The sequence below is a fragment of the Trachypithecus francoisi genome, unplaced genomic scaffold (genome assembly GCF_009764315.1).
Source record: "Trachypithecus francoisi isolate TF-2019V2 unplaced genomic scaffold, Tfra_2.0 Lachesis_group1, whole genome shotgun sequence".
In the NCBI taxonomy this organism is placed as follows: domain Eukaryota; kingdom Metazoa; phylum Chordata; class Mammalia; order Primates; family Cercopithecidae; genus Trachypithecus; species Trachypithecus francoisi.
Genome location: NW_022681454.1, coordinates 88,446,517 through 88,473,740, shown reverse-complemented (window position 1 = coordinate 88,473,740; position 27,224 = coordinate 88,446,517). Strand labels below are relative to the sequence as shown.

The 27,224-nt window shown below is 33.4% G+C and overlaps 1 protein-coding gene across 2 annotated transcripts in view; it reads right to left on the bottom strand.

Moving 5' to 3' along the window:
* Nucleotides 1-27,224, bottom strand: part of MMRN1 (multimerin 1) — a 65,358-nt gene that overhangs the window by 27,551 nt on the left and 10,583 nt on the right. Inside the window, exons 3-5 of one of the 2 annotated variants that reach the window (XM_033214829.1) lie at nt 18,201-18,320; nt 15,239-15,345; nt 4,082-4,186 (exon numbers count right to left, since the gene is read on the bottom strand). In XM_033214829.1, the coding sequence (XP_033070720.1) occupies nt 4,082-4,186; nt 15,239-15,345; nt 18,201-18,320 (332 nt within the window). The remainder of the gene's footprint in view (nt 1-4,081; nt 4,187-15,238; nt 15,346-18,200; nt 18,321-27,224) is intronic. The other variant, XM_033214830.1, reaches the window with a different exon arrangement.

Sequence of the window (27,224 nt, the reverse complement as noted above, 5' to 3'; positions counted from 1 at the left end):
AAGTGGAAGGTCACTATAATGAAAACTATAAAACACTAATGAAAGAAACTGAAGGTATATCATGTTCATGGATAGGAAGAATAAATATTGTTAAAATGTCCATACTATCCAAAGCAACCTACAGATTCAATGCAATCCCTATCAAAACACTAATGACATACTTCACAGAACTACAAAAAAAAAAAAAAAAAAATCCTAAAATTTACATGGAACAACAACAGACCCAGAATAACCAAAGTTTACATAAGCAAAAAGAACAACTGAAGGAACAACTGGAGGAATCATACTAACTGACTTCAAATTATAATACAGAACTATAGTAACCAAAACAGCATGGTACTGGAATAAAAACAGACAAATAGACCAATGGAACAGAATAGAGAACCCAGAAACAAATCCACATATCTACAGTGAGCTCATTTTCAAGAAAGGTGCCAAGAACAAACACTGGGGAAAAGACAATCTCTGTAATAAATGGTGCTGGGGAAATTGGATGTCCATATACAGAAGAATGACTCTAGACCTCTATCTCTTGTCATGCACAAAAATCAAATAAAAAAGGATTAACTATTTAAGTCTAAGACCTCAAAACATGAAACTCCTCCAAGAAAACATTGGAGAAAGTCTCTAAGACATTGGTCTGGGCAAAAAATTTCTTGAGTAATACCCCACAACCACAGACGCTCAAAGCAAAAATGGACAAATGGGATCACATCAAGTTTAAAAGCTTCTGCACAGCAAAGGAAACAACCAACAGAGTCAAGACACAACCCACAGAATGAGAGAAAATCCTTGCAAACCACCCATCTGACAAGGGATTAAATAATCAACATATATATGAAGGTCAAACAACCCTATAGGAAAACATCTGATAATCCAATCAAAAAATGGGCAAAAGATTTGAATAGACATTTTTCAAAAGAAGACACACAAATGGCAAACAGGCATATAAAAAGGTGCTTAGCATAACTGATCATCAGAGAAACTCAAACCAAAACTACTATGTGATATCATCTCACCTCAGTTAAAATGACTTATGTCCAAAAGATAGGAAATAACAAATGCTGACCAGGATGTGGAGAAAAGGGAACCGCCATATCCTGTTGGTAGGAATGGAAATTAGTACAACCATTATGGAGAACAGTTTGGAGGTTCCTCAAAAACTAAAAAAAGAGATACCATATGATCTAGCAATCCCACTGCTAGGTAAATACACAAAAGAAAGGAAATCAGTATATCCAAGAGGTATCCACACTCCCATGTATATTGCAGCACTATTCGCAATAGCCAAGATATGGAAGAAACATACGTGACTATCAACAGATGAATGGATAATGAAAATGTGGTATATATGCACAACGGAGTATTATTCAGCCATAAAAAACAAAGCAACAACATGGATGGAACTGGAGATCATTATGCTAAGGGAAATAAGCCAGGAACAGAAAGACAAATATCACATGTTCTCACATATTTGTGGGATCTAAACATCAAAACAATTGAACTCAAGGAGATAGAGAGTAGAAGGATGGTTATCAGAGGCTGGGAAGGATAATTGCTGATTGGAGAGAGGTGGAATGGTTCATCTCCCAGGTGCAAGCGATTCCCCTGCCTCAGCCTCCCAAGTAGCTGGGACTACAGGTGTGTACCACCACATGCAGCTAATTTAGTAGAGACGGGATTTCACCATATTGGCCAGGATGTTCTTGATCTCCTGACCTTGTGATCCACCCACCTTGGCCTCCCAAAGAGCTGGGATTACAGGCGTGAGCCACCACACCCAGCCTAAAACCATTTAAATGTTTAATTAAAAATTAAATATATATGTGTGTATATATATATGTATTTTAAAAAATATATTAACAAAAATTTGTTTTTTATTTGGGTATAAAAATTTTGTTAGAGGCTGGGCACAGTGGCTTACAGCTGTAGTCCTAGCACTTTGGGAGGCTGAGGCAGGTGGACTGCTTTGGTCCAGAGGTTCAAGACTAGCCTGGGCAACATGGCTAAACCTCATCTCTACAAAGAAAAAAAAAAATTAACCAGGCATGGTGGCACACGCCTGTAGTCCCAGCTGTTTGGGCACCTGAGGCAGGAGGACTGGTTGAGCTCTGGAGATGGAGGCTGCAGTGATGCATGATCACTCCACTGTACTCCTGCCTGGGTGACACAGAGAGACTCTATCTCTAAAAAAAGAAATAAGTAAATAAATAAATAAATAAAAATAAAAAAGAATAGCAAAAGAAAGAATGAATAAGACCTACTATTTAACAGCACAATGTTGTGACTATAGTCAATAATAATTTAATTGTACATTTTAACATAACTAAGAGAATATAATTGGATTGTTCGTAACCGAAAGGATAAATGCTTGAGGGGCTGGATACCTCATTCTCAATTATGTGATTATTACACATTATGTACCTGTATCAAAACAATATATACACCTACTATGTACCCACAAAAATTAAAAATTAATTATATGTATTTAAAACCACTTAATTTTTTATTTTTGAGACCGAGTCTCACTCTGTCGCTAGGCTGTAGTGCAGTAGCATGCTCTCGGCTCACTGCAATCTCTGCCTCCTGGGTTCAAGAGATTCTCCTGCCTCAGCCTCCCAAGTAGCTGGGACTACAGGAGGGCACCACCATGCCTGGCTAACTTTTTTTATTTTAGTAGAGACGGGGTTTCACCATGTAGGCTAGGATGTTTTTGATCTTCTGACCTCATGATCCACCCACCTCAGCCTCCCAAAGTGCTGGGATTATAGGCATGAGCTACTGTGCCTGGCCTAAAACCACTTAAATTTTTAATTAAAAATTAAATATATATATATATTTAAAATCACTTAAATTTCACAATAGACTTGAAGGTAATTCAAATAAACTATATTTGCACTAATACATTTGAAAATATAAGCCTATATTCATATAGCAAATGGCAACTTGAATGTTAAGACTAAGTGTAGAAATTTGTAAAAAGTATTATAATAGCTTCTTTTTCTAAAATGTTTTAACTTTTCTCAGAATTTTCTGTTTTAAAAAAATTATTTCAAAGAGTTACTGTTACACTCTCAAAAAGAAACAAAGGGACAGAAAACCAAAATAACTTGCTCGCAGCTACAGAGCTGATGGCTCATCTTCTGCTTCCAAATTCAATACCTCAACATTAAAAATATGCAGCTGTATATATGTATGTAGTTGTAGCTATGTTCTGATAATTTTATTGTTTACTGAGGTATTCATTAATCAAGCATAAAGAGATTTATAATTTAGTTTAAATCACTTTATATAGCAATAATACTGTCTATCCCTTTACACATGTATCACAGTAATTCAAGAATGTTATGGTCTTTTATAAAGATATTGAATTTCAATCCCTTAAAAAATTACAATACCATTATTAGGGGATATTCAGCTGCGTTCTTAAAGACAGCCCTTTAAGTCACATTTCTTAATTGAATGCCTTGTTTTGTATGACTAGATCCATGCCAAACACAGTGAATAGATGTTTTTAGCAGCAACCAACCTTATGTTTGTAAGAGCTAAAGTTTAGCTTAAAAGAAATGGCAAAAACTGATTAGAAAGATGGAAAAACGTGACATGCCAGCTTTGGATCAGCAGGAGGTTCTTGTTGATTCTTAGTCATAATTTCGTTTCTTAGGGATCAGCACCTGTTAAGCGATCTCTTCTCAATGAATGGAAGAGAGCCTTCTTAGATCCCTTAAAATAATACGTTGTTCCTTCCATGTCAAGGGTCTTCCATAATGGCACTCTTTGGAGAACGAAAGTTTGGTCTTGTTTTGGAAACCTGTGGTTTCCTTACAACCTAATATCATAGCATTTTTATTCCTTCTGTGTTTGCACACAAAGCTTCAATAATTATACATGGTCTTTTCAGTACCTATTATAGCTTATCCACAATTTCTCCCAACATCCAGCACCAGTAGAAAAGGATTGAGAAGTATGCTAATGTGTCACCATCAATCATTTGACAGCTAAGAGATTTCTTGCTTAGAAGTTGTAATAAATAGCACTGGCAATAAATGGGTTAGAGATGATAGCAATTACAGTCTATGACCTGGGTCACCACAGTCTTGCTGCTGCTGCTGCTCAGCTACTCCTCTGCCAACAGCTGTATGACTTTCAGCCTGGTTGGTGTGTATCAAATGTTGCTGTTCCTGGGCTAAAATGAAGCAGAAAGAGAACAGAGACAGTTAAGCGCTGGGACGGCCTCATTTTTTCCAGTCCTGAACAATAATGTGGCTGACATTCATTTTCCCGTGTACTGAAGCATGATGGTCGAGGATGATTGCAGAGTAAGCTGCTCCGCCCCCAACCATAGGGCAATGTGACACCACATTGGAGTGGGAAATGCAGGACTCTAATTCTGCTTGGAAAAAAAATGAAATTATTCAAGGCCTCCTTTCCATGAAAATGGATGGTAGTTTGCAGGAGCTGTATAAACTAGCAGATATATACTGCCTGCCTAATTGAGGGGATTTAAAAATCCGCTGTGTTAAAAGCTATAACACTGCCACAAAGGCTGATTGTTTAACAAGGCAATTTCCAACTGAGGTCTACTTGGATAAAAGGGAGAGCTACAGGTTCCTTACTAAAATAAAAATAGCTATTTCATTAATAGTGCCACTTAAATGGATTGTTTCCAGATTTTTATAGTCTCAAACTGGACTAAAAATAAAAGTAAACTATTGCAGGCATATCTCAAGCAAATCAACTGGTAAAGTCAGTGAAATTTCATTAAATAGAAATTCTCGTAAAATAAATCAACTCTATTGAAGAATTTAACATGACTCAAGTAATATTTTAAATGGCAATATAGTTTCTCATTGGGGAAAAGAGTTTAGAGAAATGAACTATTTAAAATATTGAGAACAGGGCAGGCGTGGTGGCTAACGCCTGTAATCACAGCACTTTTGGGAGGCCGAGGCAGGTGGATCACTTGAGGTCAGACCTCAAGATCCACCTGGCCAACATAGTGAAAGCCCGTCTCTACTAAAAATACAAAATTAGTCTGGTGTGGTGGTGGGTGCTTGTAATTCCAGCTACTCAGGAGGCTGAGGCAGGAGAATCAATTAAACCCGGGAGGCAGAGGTTGCAGTGAGCCGAGATGGCACCACTGCACTCCAGCCTGGGGGATAGAGCAAGACTCTGCTAATAAATCAATCAATAAATAATTAAAATAAAAATAAATAAAATAAAATATTGAGACCATCAAATAATGTGGCTTTAATTTACAGACTTCTAATGAACAAATTTATCCATTAAAATTTGCATGTCAGACATGAGGAAACAAGTGTTTTGTGTCTGGCTGGGCTTCTTCCCATGTGAATTTATGAACCAATGAAACTCTGCATTTCTGGCACATGTTAATTATGCTCCCTAAGCCATATGTGGCTGTGACTATAATACTCAAGCTTCTCTACTCCACAGGAAGTATATTTGACATTAATTTGAGTCTCTATTGTTAGATTGAATTTTGCATTGTTTTTCTTCAGGGCATTGAGCTAAATTAATGAATTTCCATTCATGTCCAATATTTTTGTTTTGATGCTGTTTCTTTTTGATTTTCATTTCCTCCACTGTATTCTATAAAGTCCTGTGTAATTGTTGACTTATCTGGTGGACAAAGGCAATCTGCAGCTTGGGAAATAGTGTAATTATTTAGGGGATGGAGTGGGTGGGGAAAAGTGTAAATCTTCTTCTAAGACCTAGCAATAAGATTATTATAGTGTAAGTTTAAACTAATTCACACAGATACAACCATTTAATCATTGCATAAATTTTTAATCATGATTCCTTCTTAAATGGTGTAATAAGGCCTTTTATTCTGGCAGCTTAAATGTAAATCCATCCAAGAGTATAATTAGAGAGTAAAGCAATGGTTCTTAGACTGGGGTTCCTTAATCAGCAGTATGAGCATCACCTGGAAACTTTTGGGGGTAGAACTTCTAGAACCCCACCTTGGACCTACTAATTTAAATATGAGTGTTAAGGATACAAGCTTATAAGTATTTATAGCAGTAACAACAGGTGAATTTAACAGGATGAACAATGATCTTTTCATTTATTTGCTGCTTACATTTTTGGCTAGATCATAGGAACAAAAAGAGCTGGTGCATTTGAAGGTGGTACCATTACTCAGTAGGCTGTGGATACTTTGTTAGGAAGGGAAGCATAATTATAGTGAAAGCAAAGATAATATTGTTTTGTGGTATACAAACAAGGTTACTCTTCAAATTTCCTTTTCTATCATTAACTTTTATTATAACACATATTTCTTTACATCCCATTAGAAACTTTTTTTTTCTCATGGATGGAAATCAGAAGTTCCTGTATACTTTGAAACATTAAGTGTCCATGTTCTTTTCACTCCCTCACCTGAGATTCTCATTCAGTAGATCTATTTTGGGGAATGGGACATGTGCGTATTAAAAAACAAAACAAAACCAAAGAAAAAACTCTATGGGTGATTTCTATGTATGGCCCTGGTTAGGAACACTAATTTAGAACAAATTGCTAAGCTTTCTACTTCTAAGAGGGAAATGCATTGTTATAATGCAGAAAATACTAGATATATTAATACTAAAATTGCAATCCAGAAATCAGTCTTCATAGACTTTTAAATAGCATTCCTGTTAATAACAAAGGCATGTGTTGAAGACATGATTTAATAAAGTTTAAGAAATGAAAACCTTGAGTCTCATACCATTCCTTAAAGAGTGAGTGAAGTGGGATGGGGGTGGAAGGTGCCTTTCACAGCTTCCTGATTTCCTCATTTAGACATTGCCATTCTTTCTATTGTTATAGCACAAGATCCCTAAAGAGGCACTGCTAAGCATGGAAGCATATGAAGGGTGTTTGTACTGCCTTCACAGCAATCAAATCTACAGCCCAATGACAATTTTAGAATGTCTCAGAAATAAAATCGCTTTCCACTCAAAAGCCAGACTGTTGCTCCTTACTCCCATGTAGCAACATTGCACATTCCCCAACTCCATGATTGTGTTTTGCAAGTATGTAGCAATGTGGTCCGCCAATTGTTAAAATATTGAAATATAATAAAACCACAACTGTTGGCAAATATATAATGCTGAAGGCCAATAACTGACAAGCTGAGTTATACCAATTATAATATTAACTAATTACAAGTTAATCATGGATACATGATAAAGGATGTATTTTGTAGGATATGTGATGAATGGAATTCCTACTGTGACAACACCTGAAAACTATTTTTCAAAATTAGCATTTTGTTGGACCGATGTCAGGCACTGCATAGATTCTGTGAAACAGTCAGTGTTTTAGTAGAATGAACAGTTTATTATTACTTATGATTTATGTATTTGCTAGAACTTCCAAATCGTTTGGTGCTCAATTTATTTTACTTATTAGTATGTGCTAATTGTTCTAAATGCATAGTTATTTGATAATTATAGTCCAGAAGTTTGTAGTAAATTATTGAAGACGCTGAAAAAGAAACAAAAGTTTAGCCAAATTTTAAAAGTATTTGTTTCAGGTATCATGAGTATGAATTTTTTGAATATGAGAACAAAACAAAAATTGTATCACTTAGGAACCTAGTCATAAATTAGGTAATGATACTGTGCCAAACTCAGTTAGTCTGGAACATCTTTTAATATGTACAACATCTAAATAATACCAAATAATTATAAAAAATAAATTCAATATTAAATAAATAAGCTACATTTCTGGAATGAAAATCAACTTGATTTTCAATATTGGTAGACTATTTTTTCTTGCTAGGTAAATGTTGGATTCAAACAATCATACAAATTTGTATAATATAGAAATAAAATTACTAGACTCATTTTTCATCATAATGGCATTTACCCATTATGGTAAACATCATTTGCAATCATGAATCATGAAGAAGAAAATATTAAAGAATGTTATGAAATTAATCTCATGAAATAAGTATTCTTAATAATAAAATTTTTCAATGAAATCAATTGAAGTAAAAAACTTTAAAAATACTTTATCAGATGTTAATAAAGTGCCCATAAAATAAATAAAATATTTAGAAAAAAATCAGAATTTTAAATTATTTATTTTTTAAAATAATAAGAGCATTAAAAATAATAGAGCATTTTAGAAAAGAAAAATATTATAGAACTTACCTAATATAATAATTCTGATCTAGGAATATCATTACAAATCAGTTTTATGATACTGCTTTTTGTAAGACAACTTCTTAGAAAACTTAAAAGTCAACTTGATAAAATATAAAAGTATTATTAATGAAACTTGAATTCTTTCATATACAAGTATTTTCATAATTTCACTAAAATATAAAAATCAAGAATTTTAAAGCAGTTAATTTTTTTAATCTCAGTAAATTAGAAGGAAAAGCATCTTTAATACTACATTAGTAATGTAGTAATACATATGAACACTCGAGAAAGGAATTTTCCATGAAATTTGTGTATGTGAAAATTTAATTATTTAGATAGGTGAAGCCAGTGCAATAATAGTGAAAAAGTAAACCAGGAATTCCAGGCAAAATTTTAGATAGACTTCTGTTATTTTTTTAAATTTTGGCACTCTAAGTTACTGTATTCAAATATTTCTGACTGAAAGTATAATGTGTTATCAAGTAAATACTTGAAATCTTTTCTAGATGAATTTCACACTTACTACTATATATCAAATAGAGAAGAGACAATAAAAGTAGACTAGAGGGAGAGAGAAAGACGGAAAGACAGATGGAAAGCAAGAGTATATGCTAAAAATTAAAATAATAAAAATTGGAAGACTATTTGGACTTCAAAGATAGCCTGTGATGTTACAGCTAAAAAGGTATTTTTTAAATTACATCAAGCCCTACGAATTCACTTTCATATAAATTGTGAAATTTAACATTTGGAAAATAGACTTTTTAAAAAAAGAACTGATTTTCAGAGATGACACATTAACAGAAATGCCAATCCTTTTTCAGCTTTACAAGAAAAGAAAATTCCCCTTGTTAAACTGGAGACAGTTAAAAAAACTGATCAAAGATAGTATAGATATAAAAATTTCATGTTTTCTGTAAATATACATTTGAAACATATATTCTATTTTAAATGAATATATATTAATTGAAATATATAGATGTATATATACTATTTGAAACAAAAATTAGTAAAAGACCAATTATATAAGAAAAAGATTTTCTAATAAATTGTTTGAAAATAAAATTTATATGACAAAACTAAAAAAATGCAATAAATATTCCTTGATTTATGCTACCAGATGAATTTAACCTAATGACATTTACAAAGCTCTATAAACTAATTACATAGGATATTTATATAAGAATTTTCATGATTTAGTTAATAGTAAAGATAGTAAATATTCAAAAATACACACAGTATTCAAGTGCTGATAAAAATTGAATGCAATCACTTTTTATTCAGGAGAGCCCAACAGATAATTCAGCAGGAGGATAATTTAACTGATGTTAATAGAAATTACAAACTTATTGAGACCTCATGTCACCCAGTTTCTCTAAATCTGATGGGTAAGTCATTAAAGGAGGTTGAGAGAGTTCCCTATATTAAATTATCTCTCTGACAAGGACAACATTTAGCTGGTTATCATCCATGGCAAAAGACCACACCAATATAATTTGTAGAAATCAATAAATTGCTTAGAAATTATTAGAATGATACGAGTGATTTTTGGTATGATTTATCTTACTTTCTTACTTGGTCTGTAGTTTTAGATTGTGTTATAGACAATGCTTTAATTTAAGAAAGTAAAAAGTAATGCATTCTTAATTTTTGATTTATATACAATATTGACTGTGACTGCTGCCCCTTCCCACCAATCATCATAATCAAAAGGCAGACTGGTTTGGGTGCTCACGATCCTGAAGTGGAGAGATCTCAATACAAATCACAAAAGCATTTTACACAGGATTTATTTCCGGGGTTCAAAATACTTTGGTAAAGCTTTATTATAAATAGTGACATGTTATTTTAAGTTGCATTTTATAATGGAATTTCAGTCAGTTCTTTTCATTTTACTTCTTACAAAGTATTACATGCTGCATATTTAATATGAAGATTATAACATAATGTTTTACTTAACATCCTTCAAGGACTGGGAAGCAAGGGCAAGGTCTCTCTCTCTCTCTCTCTCACACACACACACACACACAGACATACACACACACACACACAAGGATGTGTTGGCGGTATTTTAACTCTTCTAGGATCCTATTTGAGACTTCAGTAGGAGCACTTCATCAATATATAGTTCCTTCTGTGTACCCAGTCTAGGAAAGATCCTGAATGCTCAAGAAATAAAAATTTACCTAGGTGAGAGGTAAAGTGTCAAGAATAGAAAAGAGGCAAATGAAGAGCATCAAAGTTTAATTTTCTATTGACCTGAGGGTCAAAAGAATTTGAGATATATATCTTTCATGTGATCTTGAAAAATGCTATTACATTAAAAGAGGGAATAGACAGTGATATGTGGGAGATAATCAATATATTGAAAATAGTAACCAAAAACATGAGAAAAAACTTTAAAATCAGTGACAAGAGGGAGAGGAGAGAGTAAATTAAAAAGTTGTCAGAAAGAAAAAAAAAGCAATTGAAAGATTAAAAAAAACATATATAGAGGTATCAAGTAAAAATCTAGTTTTCCTGTACACTAAAATTTGATGATTCATTCCTCAGTATATGAAAATAATATATATATAATGAGAGAAATTAAGCTTTTTTTCATATTTTATAGTTTCAAGATCACTAATTTGAAAGAAAATGTGATTATGAAGTATTTTATAGTATTAAATGCCAAAAATTAATGTAATTGCATGTATATATGTGCATGTTCATAAAGCTTGCCATTTGCTCTTAGCAATATTGTTAAACCCTTTTTTTTTTTTTTTAGAATCTAAGTGAGAAAACTGTACTCCTGAATAAAAGAAACAACTATTAAGCATCACACAAAGATCCTTGAGATCCAATTGTCACATGAATCTCTTTGCTCGGGAATTCATTAGATGGAGTCCCTGCCAAGGCTGTTGAAAACTTGAAATGCCTGTTTTACAAATTCAATAGTTTATGTTATCTTTCCCTACCTCTGTTTATTGACTGGAGTTCAATACTTCCATTCATCCCAATTTATTACATGGGATTTAACCAGCCACAGCAAAGAGCTGATAGGATCTCCGACAGTGGAGTCAGTTACTCTCCTGTGATAAAGAGCCTCGTTGATTGATGCTCTTTTGTTTTTTCATTTAGCAATCTTTCTGTCTCCCCAAATGTATTCTCTACCACAAGGACTGCCACAGATTCTAGGTTTTCCAAGCAATCTATCTTTCACTTGACACAGATATTTGCTTTGTTTCTTACAGGACAGATTTCTAAGTTTCTTTTTCTTGTTCCCTTCTAAGCGATAAGCACACGGACAGAGGACATTTATTTCAGTCAACTAAATTTGTAAAGATGTTTGTGCACTTCAGATTTTTTTTAAATGCAATATATTTTTTAAGTTGGATTCCTTTTTGCTTTTCTCCCAGCACAATTACTCTCTTTTTTTCCCCCTTGCAATGGAAGCCCTGACCTTGATGGATCAAGGACTTACAGAAGCAAGGTCTGCAAGTGTCTACAGCAGGAGCAACAGCTTCCTTATTAGATCCTTTTTTTTTTTTAATTAGACGGGTTTTATTTGCATTATTTTGTAGTTGTTTTCCTTCCAGGCCTTTCAACCATATGGAGGAAGTCATTAATGGCAACTCAGTAATGAGGATGTTTGCTCTCTCCCACTCAGAACCAGAAAACCTTCCTGTGTGGCTTGAGGAGACAGATTTCCAGCTGATCCATCAATATCAAGTGAATACTGGCATGGTGAATGTTCGGTGTACATATTAAGCTTTACTGAGATTTACTAGTTAAATTGAAGTAGGCAGTTTGGTGCAACAACCACTTATGGTACACAGTGTTCTTCACTAAATGCATCATAATTTTATTGTGAAAGATGCTTAGAGGAGGTAATGTTCTTTCTCACAGAAGAAAGCATTTACTACTGCTGGAAAGAAAGACATGCAAAACTACAGTGAATGCATTTTACAGTCCTCCTGCTGGAGAAGCCCCATATTCAAATGTTAGTTACAGTAGCTCTTATATAATTTATTGCATGATTTCACAGCATTTGTAAAACCAAATATTTGTTATATATTCATAACATATGGTGGGGCCAGTTTATTTCAGCACTTGTACATGCTCACATTTTGTCAGCATTCATAATATCTGTAGTACAAAACAGAATGTTATAAGATACCTTTTTTCTATAAAGGATCTGATGATTAAAACCACTGTATTTTTAAAAACAGATTTGCAAACAAGTTTTCTTCGTCCTCTGTAATCTAACATTATTTGTATTTAAATCATTGCCCTTTGTGTCATTAAAGTAAGTCACGCTTTCCTTGTTCCACTTCAGAATATTTTAGAGACATCTACTGGAAAAGAGCATTATTGCAAATTTTATAAAACAGGTTTAAGTGTATGTTACCGCTGACTTTTTGAAAAGTATCTTGAATACCATATCACAAAATTAGGTCCTTTCTAAAGGCAAAACTCCTGTGCAAACTGTCTTTGATGACTCATTCCTCATTATGTACAAATATATATATTTAAAATGAGAAAATGACATAACAAATGTAAAACATACCAGAACTATTACTTTGATGTTGGACTTAAAGCTCCTTTTTCCCCCATATAAGGTTCTATTCATTTAGATTTTTTAAATTGGTTTCCTTTTGATAATATGATGAATATTTTTATAAGGTAATCTAGAACTGTGGCTACCAGTATTTTGATTATCTGAGTTGCAGCTGAAGTACATGTGTAGCAGATTAGCATATTGTAGAATAAAGAGAGAATCACCCATGGATTCTGAGTCACCATATCTCTTTCTAACAATTTCGAGATGGATTTATACCCCCAAAGAAATAGAAAGAAGGGTATAAAAGAAAGAAATGGAAAGAAGGGTACAAAAGTGGAGGAGAAGAAGTAAAAAAGAGTACAGTTGCAAATAGCTCCAATTTATTCCTGAACTGGTGATATTTCTTGCATATTTACAAGATCTTCCTACTGCAATTTGGTTAGCTATTAGAAGGGAAAGTGTGCAAACAGCCCCCCAGGAGAGAAATAATGAAGGTTCAAGGGACAAAGGGACACAGTAGTTCCTAATACAACCAGTGCATCAATTGCACTAATAGAAAATTCAGTTATTGAAAATACAACTGCACTAAAAGTGAAAAGTAGAATGGTCAAAGTATACTAGGGAGCAACAGGGGGTTCTTTTGGAATCAAAGCTATATTAGAATTGGTTGTATGACAACATGACACAATATGCACATCTGCCATTGGAACATTGTTCCCATTGTAGATTTCCATAGAAAAGAGGCCTTTCAATAACAGCTTAATCAATCAGCAGATACCTGAATTATGAGTGGTTCCAATTATACTGTTACGACAGAAGGTCATAATCAGAACTGTTCTGGGATATTTTTTGTCACTGGAAATCAATACAATGATTTGTAAATCTAGTATAAAACCTATCCACAGGTTACTTCCAATTAGGATATAAGGTGCCGTTAGACAATCCCTAAACTACTTGAACTCATAAATATTTCATATCATACTTTGAAAAATGAGAACGGCAGGACACAATCTGTATTTGAAACTGTCAACTAGTCTTTGTTTCTTGTGTCTATATTTATAGGGATGTTCTGGTGTCTTTTTCTTCCTACATGTATGTAGTTCACCATAGTGACAAATAATTGATTCCTAAGTATAAAAGGCTGAAACACAGAGCAACAGCAATTCTCATCAACTAGAGTCCATGACATTGTTTCATCTGTAGACTTTTTCCCTTCCATGTGCCTACCAATAGGATGTGTGATAACATCCTAAATTTCTAGAAATGTGCTCTGCAAACAAACACTCGAATCACCAAGAAATAATGATGGAATTAATAATCTCATGATATCCTTCCTTGTAGAAGAAAATAAACACAGACTTCAGAAACAGGATTCTAAATACTATTCAGAACTTTTAACCATTCACCAACTCTAGACTCAAATATGTTTTACCATTGTGAGTATATTCGTGTACTTCATGGAAATCAGAAATCAGGGCCATATTTGGGCCTTTTTAGAATATACTAAATTCTTTATTTCCAAATATTTTCAACATAGATTACATTTTATTTAAAAGTTTATTTTGCCTGGTTATAAATGCAGTGCACATTCATTCTATAGTCTAAAAATAAATTGAATTTTTATAACATCTTCGAAATTCAGGCCAGACCCAGAATAAATAGCATTATGGTGAAATTTGCCTGCAGATTCTCATTGTATGGGCTAGTAAAACCATAAATGATATCCCTAACTAAAATGCAGGATTCCTAGAGCTTTTGTATTATAATTTGCTTTTTCTTAATGTGAGTCATAATGGTTTATCCACACTTATATTAATTTTTAATCAGAGTCTCTTACACTGTTGATTGAATTCCCCACCACTGCTAATGGCCTTTCTTGTAATATTCATTCACTTAAAATATGTATGCTGATGCCATATCTTATTTTTCAAAGGAAACCTGTTTAAAGCCAAAAGCAAAATAATAGTCACATGGATATTAGGCCACAGCGGGTTACCATGTGTTTGATCAGCCTTGCCACCAGAAAGTCCGTAAAACCTCGGTTGAAAAAAAAATAGCTCCATTAGAATTTTGAAAAAGAGAGAATTATTCATGACATACTTTGTATGTCCTTTAATACTAAATTTCATTCATACGCACATTATTGCAAATAACTGAACTGGAACAAAATTAGAGAGTAGTCTTATATTGAGTCACTTCTAATAATACTTTATTTAAAAATTGAAAATTAACATTCCTGATATTTTAATAAGGCATGCCTCTATAGCTTGTTGTTAAGAATAAGTAAGATCTTTCATCAGATTTCCATTTGCTCATCATATAAATCCAACATAAAAATGGGGGGAGAAATTAGAGAATAGCTTATGAGATTTCAGAGTGTTATAAAAGCTACCAAATTAGAAAGCTTAGAAAAGTAACAGTCCTAGAAATTTGGCTACATGTTAATTTACCTTGATTCAAAGGGGGAAATATTATTCTTTTCTTCAATAGAATCAGTTTCTTATTGTTCAGAATTGTGATTACTAATATTAGAGTATACCTCTTAGCTGACATTTCGGCCCACTGTATCCAGGACAACACCTCCAATCCAACGAGGTGACAATTTTATGTTGCATCCTGTAGATAGGATTGGATATCTTCTGAGATCTAGAGAGTTGAGCAGTTGGGGGGAAATCAATTATTTGTTTCACATTAAATTATCAGTTGGAATAATAAATGTAAAGTTTTTGGGGAAATGCCTACAGTATAACAAGCATTTATTTAGTATTAACTGTTATAATCATAATATTCATTATCAATATTATTGCCTAACTTAAGTTTTTTTCAATACATTACAAAAAGCGGTAGTAGTGGCCGGGCGCGGTGGCTCAAGCCTGTAATCCCAGCACTTTGGGAGGCCGAGACGGGCGGATCACGAGGTCAGGAGATCGAGACCATCCTGGCTAATACGGTGAAACCCCGTCTCTACTAAAAAATACAAAAAACTAGCCGGGCGACGAGGCGGGCGCCTGTAGTCCCAGCTACTCGGGAGGCTGAGACAGGAGAATGGCGTGAACCCGGGAGGCGGAGCTTGCAGTGAGCTGAGAGCCGGCCACTGCACTCCAGCCTGGGTGGCAGAGCAAGACTCTGTCTCAAAAAAAAAAAAAAAAAAGCGGTAGTAGTTATGGTATTTGGTATTTTAAATTGATAGTTGTCATTGACTTTCTAAAGATATTATAGCTTTTCTCTTGATAATACTTTTAGCTAAATCAATGTTAAAACATATTTTCATTCCAATTTTAAAGTTATATGGAGATAATTTATTGTACTTCAATTCATATTATTTCCTATATTGTTATAATTAAAAAGATCTATATTTCCTCCAGATCAGTATCAAACAACTTGAAACAACTGGATATTCGTGATCTAATTGAAATTTTGATAACCACTATCATTTTCCCATTGAATTTTTCATCATCAAAGTTTTGAAATTATACTACTTACTATTTTTGTCATATAGTATTTCTCTGAGGGAGGCAGAGAAGGACAGAGAGAGAGAATGGATGTAATATGAGGAAATTTTATTTCTAAGATGAAACCATAAAACAACAAAAGAGAAATAAGGAAACTATAGCAGTTCAACACAACAATCTACATAATTAGTGAATGCTACTAAATTGTGAGCTCCGTGTGTGTAACTGTAAGTCATAAGTACAATTTGGCCATATTAATCTTACCCATGTGACTTTAATATTTAGTTACTATTTATCAAATGGGTCTGTAAAATGGGTACATACTATCTTGCTTAATTTTCATATTAGTTTATGATGAAGGCATTATTATTATCCTGATTTGCTGATGAGGAACCGAAAGAACAGAGAGATGAAATAACTGGCTCAAAGTCCCATATCTAAAAGGGGTAGAGCTGTGATTTTTAGCCCATGTAATGTGGGCTAGCCTCCCATGTTATTATCCTGGAGTTTGCCATGTACAACTATATGGAGACAACAGTCATCCACATGGGTAAACCCTGAACATGTGGAACAGTAACATTATAATAGACTGGCCTTTAGGGACTTGGGTTTCAGTTTCTGCTATAACATGACAGGTAACTGAGTATGTCTGAGGCTATTTGTCAGTTGCAAAATGAGTTACAAGATCCTTTCCATTTGTGAAAGCATGCTAATCATTTGCCCTCATTTGTTTCACTAAATCTTTCTGTCTAGTGAAATATCATCTGCAATCCCATAGTTAAAGCTAAGTAGGAAGTAAAGCAATTTGGAAAGGGACTCTATATAGAGTTGTAAGGATGAGCTCAAGCAGTTAGTTGAACTATTGTTGGGGTCAATATTCCTGCTTTGGCAAATTGAGTATCTGTTGCATGTAGCTCAGACATAATAAAAGAAAAAGTAGCAATTATGACGTAAGTATTAAAATAGCGAATGAATGGACCCACTCAGAAGGCATAAAAAAGATAAGATTCAAGAATAAAGATAAATACTCGTTTGTTTGAAGAAAAGAAAAAAAAATAAAAAGAGCTCACCTTGAATCCAGAAGGGCAGTATGCTAGGGACTACTGTGGTCAAGTTTTCATTACTAAAGAATTAGCAATGCATTATTTGTGTCTCATATTAGCAAGGAAATTGTCACAAAGGGAGTAAGGGCTGAAAATAGAAATAGAGTTCAGCTCTCCCAAATCCCTAAGATGTGCTTAGCTCTCTGGACCATGAACCTTAGCTATTCCTCAAGGGACTAAGAAACACCTTGATTTTATGTATCCTTATTGTGCACTGTTCCAGATTGCCATGTGTCAGATTCATTGCCTGAGTTATTTGTATGACAATTTGCATAACATTAGCCATCATGGCCTGAATAACAATTTGAGTTTTTTTTGCAGGCTCTTTGGAAACACCCCTAGCTGAGCTACTGTGGCTATATTAATTCAGGAATTTATCAATTACTCAGCCCCATCTTTTAGGACAACAGCATAGATTTTTTTTTACATGATAATCAAATGACATGGCTAATTACAATAGATACAAGAAGAAAAACTTCACTTAGCTGCTTTACCATGCATAATTGTAACTAGAAGCTCTTCTAATTTTGGAATATGAGCCAAGTTATAAACTTGTCTCTGACCTAGCATGAAGAGAAAATAATAAATCTTCAAAATTGTGCATGAAATTCATAAGCAATTAAAGGACAGGATTGTTGACTTGCTCTATAGTGAAAGTAATAGTGATAGTAAAAATAGAAATAAGCATGAGAATTAACATTTATTGAATGTTCACAAGGCACAAGGCACTAGGCTAAATATATTATTGCATGATCTCAAATGATTCTAAAAATGACCATATGAGGCAAATATTAGTGTCTGCATTTTCACTTACTGAAGCATAATGCGCCGACTATCCCCTGACCCTGTTATGTATTATGTACCTTGGATGACTAACATTATATATTCCCAGCTATAATTTATTATGGTGCAAAAACAGTGGCTATTTTCAAGAAATATTACATACCTTTGAGGACAGGATCCACCGGTCCAGCCACAAGGTCCTCTCCCACCTGGGACATAAGTGACCTGGTTGTCCAATATCACTGTGGGAGATAACCTAGTGTGTACATAAGCACACCAATTCCTAAGGAAGATCATAATTGTTAGGGAAAAAAACTGTTGTCAAAAAGAATTCTTTTCATCAAAATTATTTTCACAGACAAACATCTATTTTTGCCATACTATAGTTCAGAAACTTTGTAAGATTGCTATTTAGCTTTAAAATATTTAAATATAAGAGAAAATAACTTATTACTGCATTGCTGTACTCAGGAATTATAAGGAAACACTAACAAGATCAAAATAAAGAAAAGAATAAATCAAAGCTAAAATGAGAAACTTGCAGAGTATAGCTATAAGATAAATAAAAATGCAAGAATGCTCTTGTAGCAAGTATTAATATTAGTACTGAGATAAAAAAAAACTCAGATCCGGGTCCATTACTTTAAAATATGTCCAGTAAAGCATAAGTAAATAAGTAAATAAATGGTTTAAAAATCAAAAAAGAGGAGAAAGAACTGTTATTAGCTGCAGTGGATATGATTGTAACTGAACAAAATACAAAATGGTCTAAATGCAGATTATTATAATTAAAAAGAGAATTCAGCAATGTAATTAAATATAAATGTTTACGAGTTAATACAAGATTAATTTATATTAATTCAATCACAAAGTTAAGATCAGTTACATTTCTCTGTACCAACAACAAATTCAAAAAAACACTATTAACAATAGCAAAAAATAACAACAAGAATAATGTACCTAAGAATAAATTCAGCAAAAGAAGTGTTAGATTTAATACGTAAAAATTTTAAACTTTATTGAAAAACTTTAAAGAAAAAGCCAATGGATCATGTTAACTAATGGGAAACCCAATGCAAATATGTCAGTTTTCCTCAAATTAATCTCCAAATTCTATGCATTTTCACAACAAGTATTAGCTTGAGATAAGGAGTTAAATGAGCTTATACTATAATTTTTCATATAAAAAACTAAAAACTTAAATTTCAGAGAATTTTGTCCCTGGCTATATAAACTATCAGATTTACCTTTTTATGGAAAAAATTATAAATCTGGGCAAGATGTATAAAGCAACAGTTTTCAGATGTTGGGCAGTAGACAATGCAGTGATATGATTCTTGAGGGAAAATACGTGATGTTAGCTCCACATTCAATCTTGTTTTGTGCCTGTGAACAATTTTCAAACTGCATCACAGAAGGCTGGATTCCAGAAAAGACACCAAGTAAAGAAAATAGAGATCTGAGTTTGGGGATACTAGGGTGGTTAAAAAGTGTGGCAAAGATTAATAAAATGAGGGGGCCAGAGAGAAATATCATTTTAAAAGTCAATATGGGGTGCCCTTGAATCTTGGACTGAATACTATTTTGTGCTTGCAAACAACAAAATCCAGACACTGATAACATAGCATCCACAGTGCCCAGCATGAAAAGCAAACAAAACTAAATATGAGAAAAAGCAGCAAAATAGGACCAGTATATGGAGTAAAAATCCAGTAAACAGAAAAAAAAAACAAGGATGACATAGATGCTGGAATTAGCAACCCATGACTTTAAAACAATTAACCATTAAATAGAACGAGAAGTATGTAATACATGAATTAAAAATGGACTGGATGTGCTTAACTGAAGTCTGGACACTTCGGAAAGTAAGACCAATAAACTCGAAGACAAGGAATAGAAACCGGCCAAACTGAAGTACAGAGAAAAAATTCAAAAACATAAATTAGCAAAACTGAAGTGGTCCTAAGATCGGGCAGAATAAACATGTGAAGAAAAAAAAGGAAAATTTTCTAAATGTGTTTTTTTTTTTAAAAAAAATCAACCCTCATATCTAAGAAGCTCAATGAATTCCAGGAGGATAAACACAAAGTAAAACTTCACTTAAGTACATCATACACAAATTCCAGAAAACAACACATATAAAGAAAAAAAAAGATATGTTAATTGCTTGATTTAATCATTCCACATTGTCATTCATCTAAGGCAGATAAATTGAGCTCCATAGAACTTATTGTGTTCTTGTGAATGTGATGTTTAAAATTTCAGGCCCCTCAAAGAAGTAAGAAGACACGCTGGCACATGTTGTTAAATCACTGGTAACAATTGAGGCAAAAATAACCTAAAACAAAGAACTGGAAAAAACAAGAAATAAAAATAAAATGATTTGAAATTGAGAGGACCACAATAAAGGGATCTTTAAAAAATTAACTAGATTCCTCATGCAAATGCAATGAAGATCCTAATTACTGAGACTGACTAACTTCAACAGAAGCACAATTAAATTGTCACATGAACATTCTCTGAATGACTGTGGAGGAGGGAGTGTGGGGCAGAAACAACACAAGGATCGTCGTCACTGCATGCTCAGGGCTTTGAAAAGAAAAAAATATATTCATTCTCTGTGAGGCAAAATGATAGTGTCACCTGGCAGAGGCCTTTTCAAATCCTAAATATTAAAACAATCGCATGACTAAAATAGTTGAGGAGGCAAAGGAGCAGATCAGCAGACTGCTCATGGCCCAGCAATCTTTGATCCAGTGTAAATTGGAAGAACAATCCACAGCAAAAGAGCCCCTGGTGTGACTTGTAATTAGGTTTATGCTACCAATGAAACAAGCTCATTAAGGAATGTTAAAAATGTAAATATAATTTTAAAACCAAATTATCTGAAAATGTAGGTTTAAAAACAGAAAATGAAGCATGGTAAAATGGTGATGGGCAGTTTAAAGGAAAATGCAATGATCCCAGATGAACATTTTGCTTAAACCTAGTAATCCTTTGTACCTTTCTAGACAGATTATGGTGGATGGTGAGCAGTTACTTTGAAGTATTTAGTTTTCCAGGGGGTCATAACCCTGCATCCAGCAGACCACATTTGGGATTCTCTTTCAGGGTAATAACTCTGTTGCTTTTGTGCAGCAACATGTACTGAAAAAAAGCTTGTATTGATTCTTTGGATTTTTCAAGTTAATAGGTAAAAGGTTTGTTCCAGGGAAAAGCAGACATCTTTGGTTATGAGCAAAGGCCTAGCTTGTTGCACATATAAAACAGAGAAGGGAAAGGATTCTATTATGATTCCTAAAACTCAAAGACTTGTGGATAATGAACTAAGAGAAGGCGTCATAAATAAACAGTTTACTGTATTTTTGATTTTCACATTTTAGAAACCAAATCTTTCAGGAAACTAGTGAAAAGACTAATGTAAAAAACTTCCATTAATTGACTAAATAATGGTCCAGTCATACCAGTTCTTATCCTGAACTGAGTGAGAGGGGACTGAAGCAATGAAGATGGCTTTAAATAATGACCGCACAGAACATTTTCCCAAGAAATAAAGGGATAATCTAAGAATTAACATTATTCAGTTATACTAGTCCTTAGAACCCAGATGAATAGATTGCTTGTCATCTAATTCAAAAGAAGCTACTTAAACTTTCATATTAATAAACTGTGGCTACAATAGTATGAAAATACCAAGTCCTGAGGATGTTCATTAGAAGTCAAGGTAAGCCAATAAAATCACCACCATAAACCAAGCCAATGGTGTATAATTTTCTTTGAGAAGCTGGAGAAGATTTTGTGTCTGGGTGAGACTTTATGGATTGAATGACCTTCATTTCCCACCATCCCCTTGAATGTAGAGATTTAAAGGGGAACAAGAGGAAAACAAAATAGGACAAGACAGACATACTGCTTCTGAAAATTAACATTCTCTCAAAGAAATAGGATTATCAGGTGACTCTAGTAATAAGCCCTCACACCTCACTTAATACCCACCCACGCCTCTCTGACTTGAGAAAGTATAAGATCTCAAACCCACCCATGCCTCTCTGACTTGAGAAAGTATAAGATCTCAAATGTCCATTTCTTTACCTTGTACTTAAAGATGACTACAATTTGCAAATGACAACATATGCATATATTAATGAATTCATATATGCCTCAGGGGAAGAACTAAGTCTCTGGTGGGACTTAATTTAGAGAGAACAATATTAATCCCTCATAAGAGAATAACTTATTCATATTATTCCTAATTTACCTCATGAAAAATACTATTGTCTTAATTATAAGATTATTATTGCGTGGAAGTACATCCAAACAAAACTTAACTGTCTGACCATTACTAATGGCAAAATTATGAAATAATAGTGTCGTACATCATTTTACACTAAACTCCGGAAGTCCATAGGGATAAAATCCCCACCTAATTCAATAAGTGGGACAAACATATGCTAAATATATAAAAGTTAGTCTTGTACTTTTTTATAAGTGTTTACTACTTTTTGCAAATCAAACCTGCTCATTTCATTCTCAACTCTGTAAGTCTGACATATGTGGATAATTCCCCCTCTCTCTCTTTTTAAAAAATATCACTTAGTAAAAAATAGTTTGTTTAAAGAGGAAAATAGAATTTTAAAGGCAACTATACCTTAACAAACCTATTTTTATTGATGTCAATAATCAGGGAAAAAATTCAACTGAAGCCTCATTTGGTTTAACAGTTCAATTATTAAGTCCCTGAGCAAAATTATATGTCCTAAGTCAATAAAAATAGAACAGATTTTAGATAGCACCACTAGTCAGAGTACGTGTTCTCCCTAGCACACTACCTTAATTTGAGAACAACATTAAAATATCATGTATCACAATAACAGAAAGGTAGAGGCAACTCTAATGTCCATTGACAAATGAGTGGAAAAAGAAACTCACACACACACACACACTCAAAATGGGGTATTATTCAACCTTTGAAAAGGAAGAACCTTGAAAACACTATGCTAAGTGAAAATAAACAAGACACAAAAGGACAAATATTGTACAGTTTCACTTATATGATGTACTTAAGTGGTTAAATTCATAGAGACAGAAAATAGAATGGTGATTGCCAGGGACGGTGAGGAGGGTGCAATGGGAAATTATTATTGAATGGGTACAGAGATTCAGTTTGGGAAGATGAAAAAGTTCTGGAAATAGATGGTAGTGATGACTGCAAAACAATGTGAACATACTTAAAGCCACAGAATTGTACATTTAAAGACGGATATAAATTTTTAATGTATATTTTACCATAATAAAAATAAATAAATACGTACATACTGAAAAAATGCCATACAAAGTGATAAATAATAATTTTGCATATCTCTTGTCAAAATCAGAGAGAATTGAAGAAGAAAAAGTAAGAAATAGCTCAAAGGATGAAAAAATAGGACAAAAGAACGGGAAAGGGGAAAAGAAGGAAGGAGGAGGGGAATGAGGCATTTCTGGCAACATCAGAGCTGTCATCAATACATGTCTTTTTTCACCTCCTAGGTCAGAATTAGAAAGTCATTTCTGATGATGAAGGTCTGCCTGCTGGACAAGATTTTTATTCTTTTAACTCCACACATAGGGGCGAATAAAGAAGAGAGTGTATTTCTGTGCCTAGAGTTTTTTGTTTGTTTGTTTTTATTCCTGAATTAGGCAAGGGTGAGGGGTGGGGGCAGTGGGCACAACTGCATAAGCAAAAGAAAATAAAGAAAAATTTCCCATAACATAGTTTGATGCTGGAGCCAGGCTATCTGCTTTCAGATCTTGACTCCACAATTTATAGCCATGACTTTGTCTGGCAAAGGTGACTTCCTCATCTACAAAGCATCTACAATAATATTATCTACCTCACACGATTGTCGTGAGACTAAATGTTTTAATAAAAGTAAAATACTTGCTGCTATCACTGCTCATAATAATTAAATGATTCAGAGTTAAGTGGGATTTTTTTTGAAGAGGATATATACATATATAATATGGCCTCAATTTTTTTTGCCTCAGATACAAAGAGACACAACTCCTGTTTTGCTTCTTTAATGACCTGATAAATTCATCTCAACCATAATCGCTTGTATGTTTCAAGTCAATAATTTCCATAAAGCCAATACAGAAGACCATCATCATTTATGGTCAATTCAGATGATGAAGCTTGCCTCTCAGGAAAAAATAATATTGAGAATGTCTCTACAGTCTTAAGAAGCCATGAACATAAATACTTCTAAAGTGTTATAGAATCTGTTTATTAAAATCTTTATTTTTTCTAATCAAGCTAAAAAGAGAAGTTTTTAATCAAATTATTAATTTGAGAGACTATAATTGGCATGTAGTTCACTAGTCATAAATGAGAAAATAATTCAAGGGAAAAATATACAACATGAAAAAAGATAATAAAAATGGGAAGAAATAATTTACACTTAGTGAAAAGATTCGTGATATGTAACTTATATTTAAATAAAGCATTAGACATTTGATATTTAGCTTTGGCTAACAGTCCAAAAGACAAGTTCATCTCAATACTTATTTCCTTAAGAAAATCACTGTTTTATTTCCTAACAACAAAATAATTTATGTGTGTGGTTCTTTTTTTGTAGTATACCTTTGTATACTTAATTCTTTTACAGAATTTTATATAATGTTCAAACTGAGATAAAAACATCAGTTTTGTAAAAGAATCATGTAAATAAATTGATATTTAAAACAATTTTTTGAAAAGCAATTATGCAAAGCTCAGATCATGGGGAATTTCAGATACTTTGATTTATGGTTAGACTTTAAGAAGAAACTCTTTCTTATGTACCAACTTTTGCAATTAAAATATTTTCGTCAGGCCTAATTAATTTGCTTTGTGTAGTGGGAACAATGTGGTGAATGTAGTTGAGTTTTCGATGATAGATGACTGTAGAGTGCCTCGCAGCCACAAATTACTGTCTATACACAATATTGTCAGTGTAAAGTTTTAGGAGATCAAGCCGAATGTATGCCCATCACAGGATGTGCATAGAGTTTGCTGCTTGGATCCAACCTATTTTCCAATTTTAAAGTGAAATTTTCCAATTTTTAAAGTGGTACATCGAATTAAATATGTATAACGTATATCTTTTACAAGTAATGGTTGTTAAAGTCAACCTTTAATACAACCTTTTTCATAAATTTGTTTTATTTTACCTAATTTTATTTTTTGTTTCCCCCTTCCCCGCATAACTGTGACTTGAGCATATTCCGGGAATTGTAAACTGTTTCTATTCCAGTAGGTGTCAGGCTTTCCCAGCGTGCAGACCACAAAGACAGGCTAACAGATGCCGTGATGCAGAATTCTATGCTTAATCCAATTCCTGTAAACTGACTTTTTTAGCATTTACCCTCAAATAATCAACTTAAAATTACAGTTTTATATTCAGAAAAGCAGAAGGTGTGCGAATACAAAAAGTTCCCACTTAATTATTAGGAATATATAAGCACTCATTAAATTCTAGCATATGAAACGCAATATATATTTATAGTAAGGTAGTGGAAACAGCAAAGTAATGAAATAAAGAATGCGATTAATGAGTAAAAGCTGATAGATAATATACTTTATATAGTGTTTATTTCACTGGCGGTAATGTAATAGAGACGTCTATTTCACAAAGATAGAAGAAAATACCCTTTAGTATAACGGTTTCTCTTTAGAATTTTACAGCATGTAAAAATTACCCATTTTGGATGTTATTAGCCCTAATAATAACTTTGCAAACAACACAAAAATTTAGCTGATCAGATAATTCACTTCTAAAACCTATTCATAATTCACACAAAATGAGCAGAAAAAAATGTCTATTATGATAGACAGTAGAATTAATTTAATGATTAATTTTTGTAATTTTAAAATAATTTTCAAATTTGTCATTAAACTCAGAAAAAAAACTTCCTGTTTTTTTCTGCATATTCAAATTTTACCTTCCTCTGACCCTTCTCATTAATATGTTAACGTATGTATGACCCCTCTGTATATAAAATAAAATATAATAAGAAACAAACACAAAAAATAAATAACTGTTTGGACCAGCCTTGGCTGCTGACCACTTTCTCCTTTTTTTTTCATAAAAGCCCTTCTTAATTGAGTTGGCTTTAACGGCTCTTTTTTGCCTTCCTTCGTACCTCAATTTTCTCAGGCCAGAGCAAGGTGCTCACTCAACTACTTATCAGTTCCATGTCACTGAAATACTATTTTTCAGTGCTCATTTTGTCTTTTTCAGCAGCATTTCACACTGTTGATCACTTACCTCCTTATTAAAATATTTTCTTCCTTTGCTCTATGACACCACACTTTTATAGTTTCCTTCCTAACTTCTCTGGTCACCCCATTTAAGGCTGTATCGCTGGCATCCACCACTATCAGTTAATCAAATATTAGAGATTCTCTGTTCATAATTCTAGGTCCTTCTTTCTTTCAGTATCATCCACATTCATGACTTAATACATTTCTGAAAACCAATGCTTTGCCAAATTTATATCTCTAGCCTTGATCTCCCCTCTGGATGCCAAATCCATCTAATAATCCATGATTTTACAGAGTTTTATTGAGCCCTTTCTACGTGCCTGGCACTGTTCTAGGCAGCAAATAGCGTAGTAATAAGACAGGCAAGGTCCCTGTTTTCATCGGATGTATTGCGGAAATACATAAAATACACTGTTGTCTATATAAATAGAATAATTTCAAGTAATTCCTACAAAGAAAAAATAAGGGTGACAAAATAAGGAATGGCAAGTGAGAGAATAGTTAACTTTACTCTGGGTCAGAGAAGGTCCTTTTGAGGAGGTGACATTAAAGCTGGAGGTGCAAGTGGAACAGGAGTCCTTCATTATAAAAGGTGCAGAAAGAGCATTCCAGCAAGAGCAAAAAAAGTTTCCTTTGAGATTTATATTAACTTGACATGTTCAATAAACAGAAGGGAAGCCAGCGTGGCTGGAGGAAATGAAGTGCAGTGAGCTTCGAGTGTGACAATGAATGAAAGACCAAATTTCACAGATTTTAAGACACACGTTTTTGAAATCAAGAATGTGTCTTGAAGTCAATGGCATTTTTCAGTCACAAGTGGTCAGATAGTAGTTGTTGCTATTGCCTTAGAAATACTTTACCAGTTTCATTTATATTTTCTTCTTAAGTTTGCAAAAGTGATAT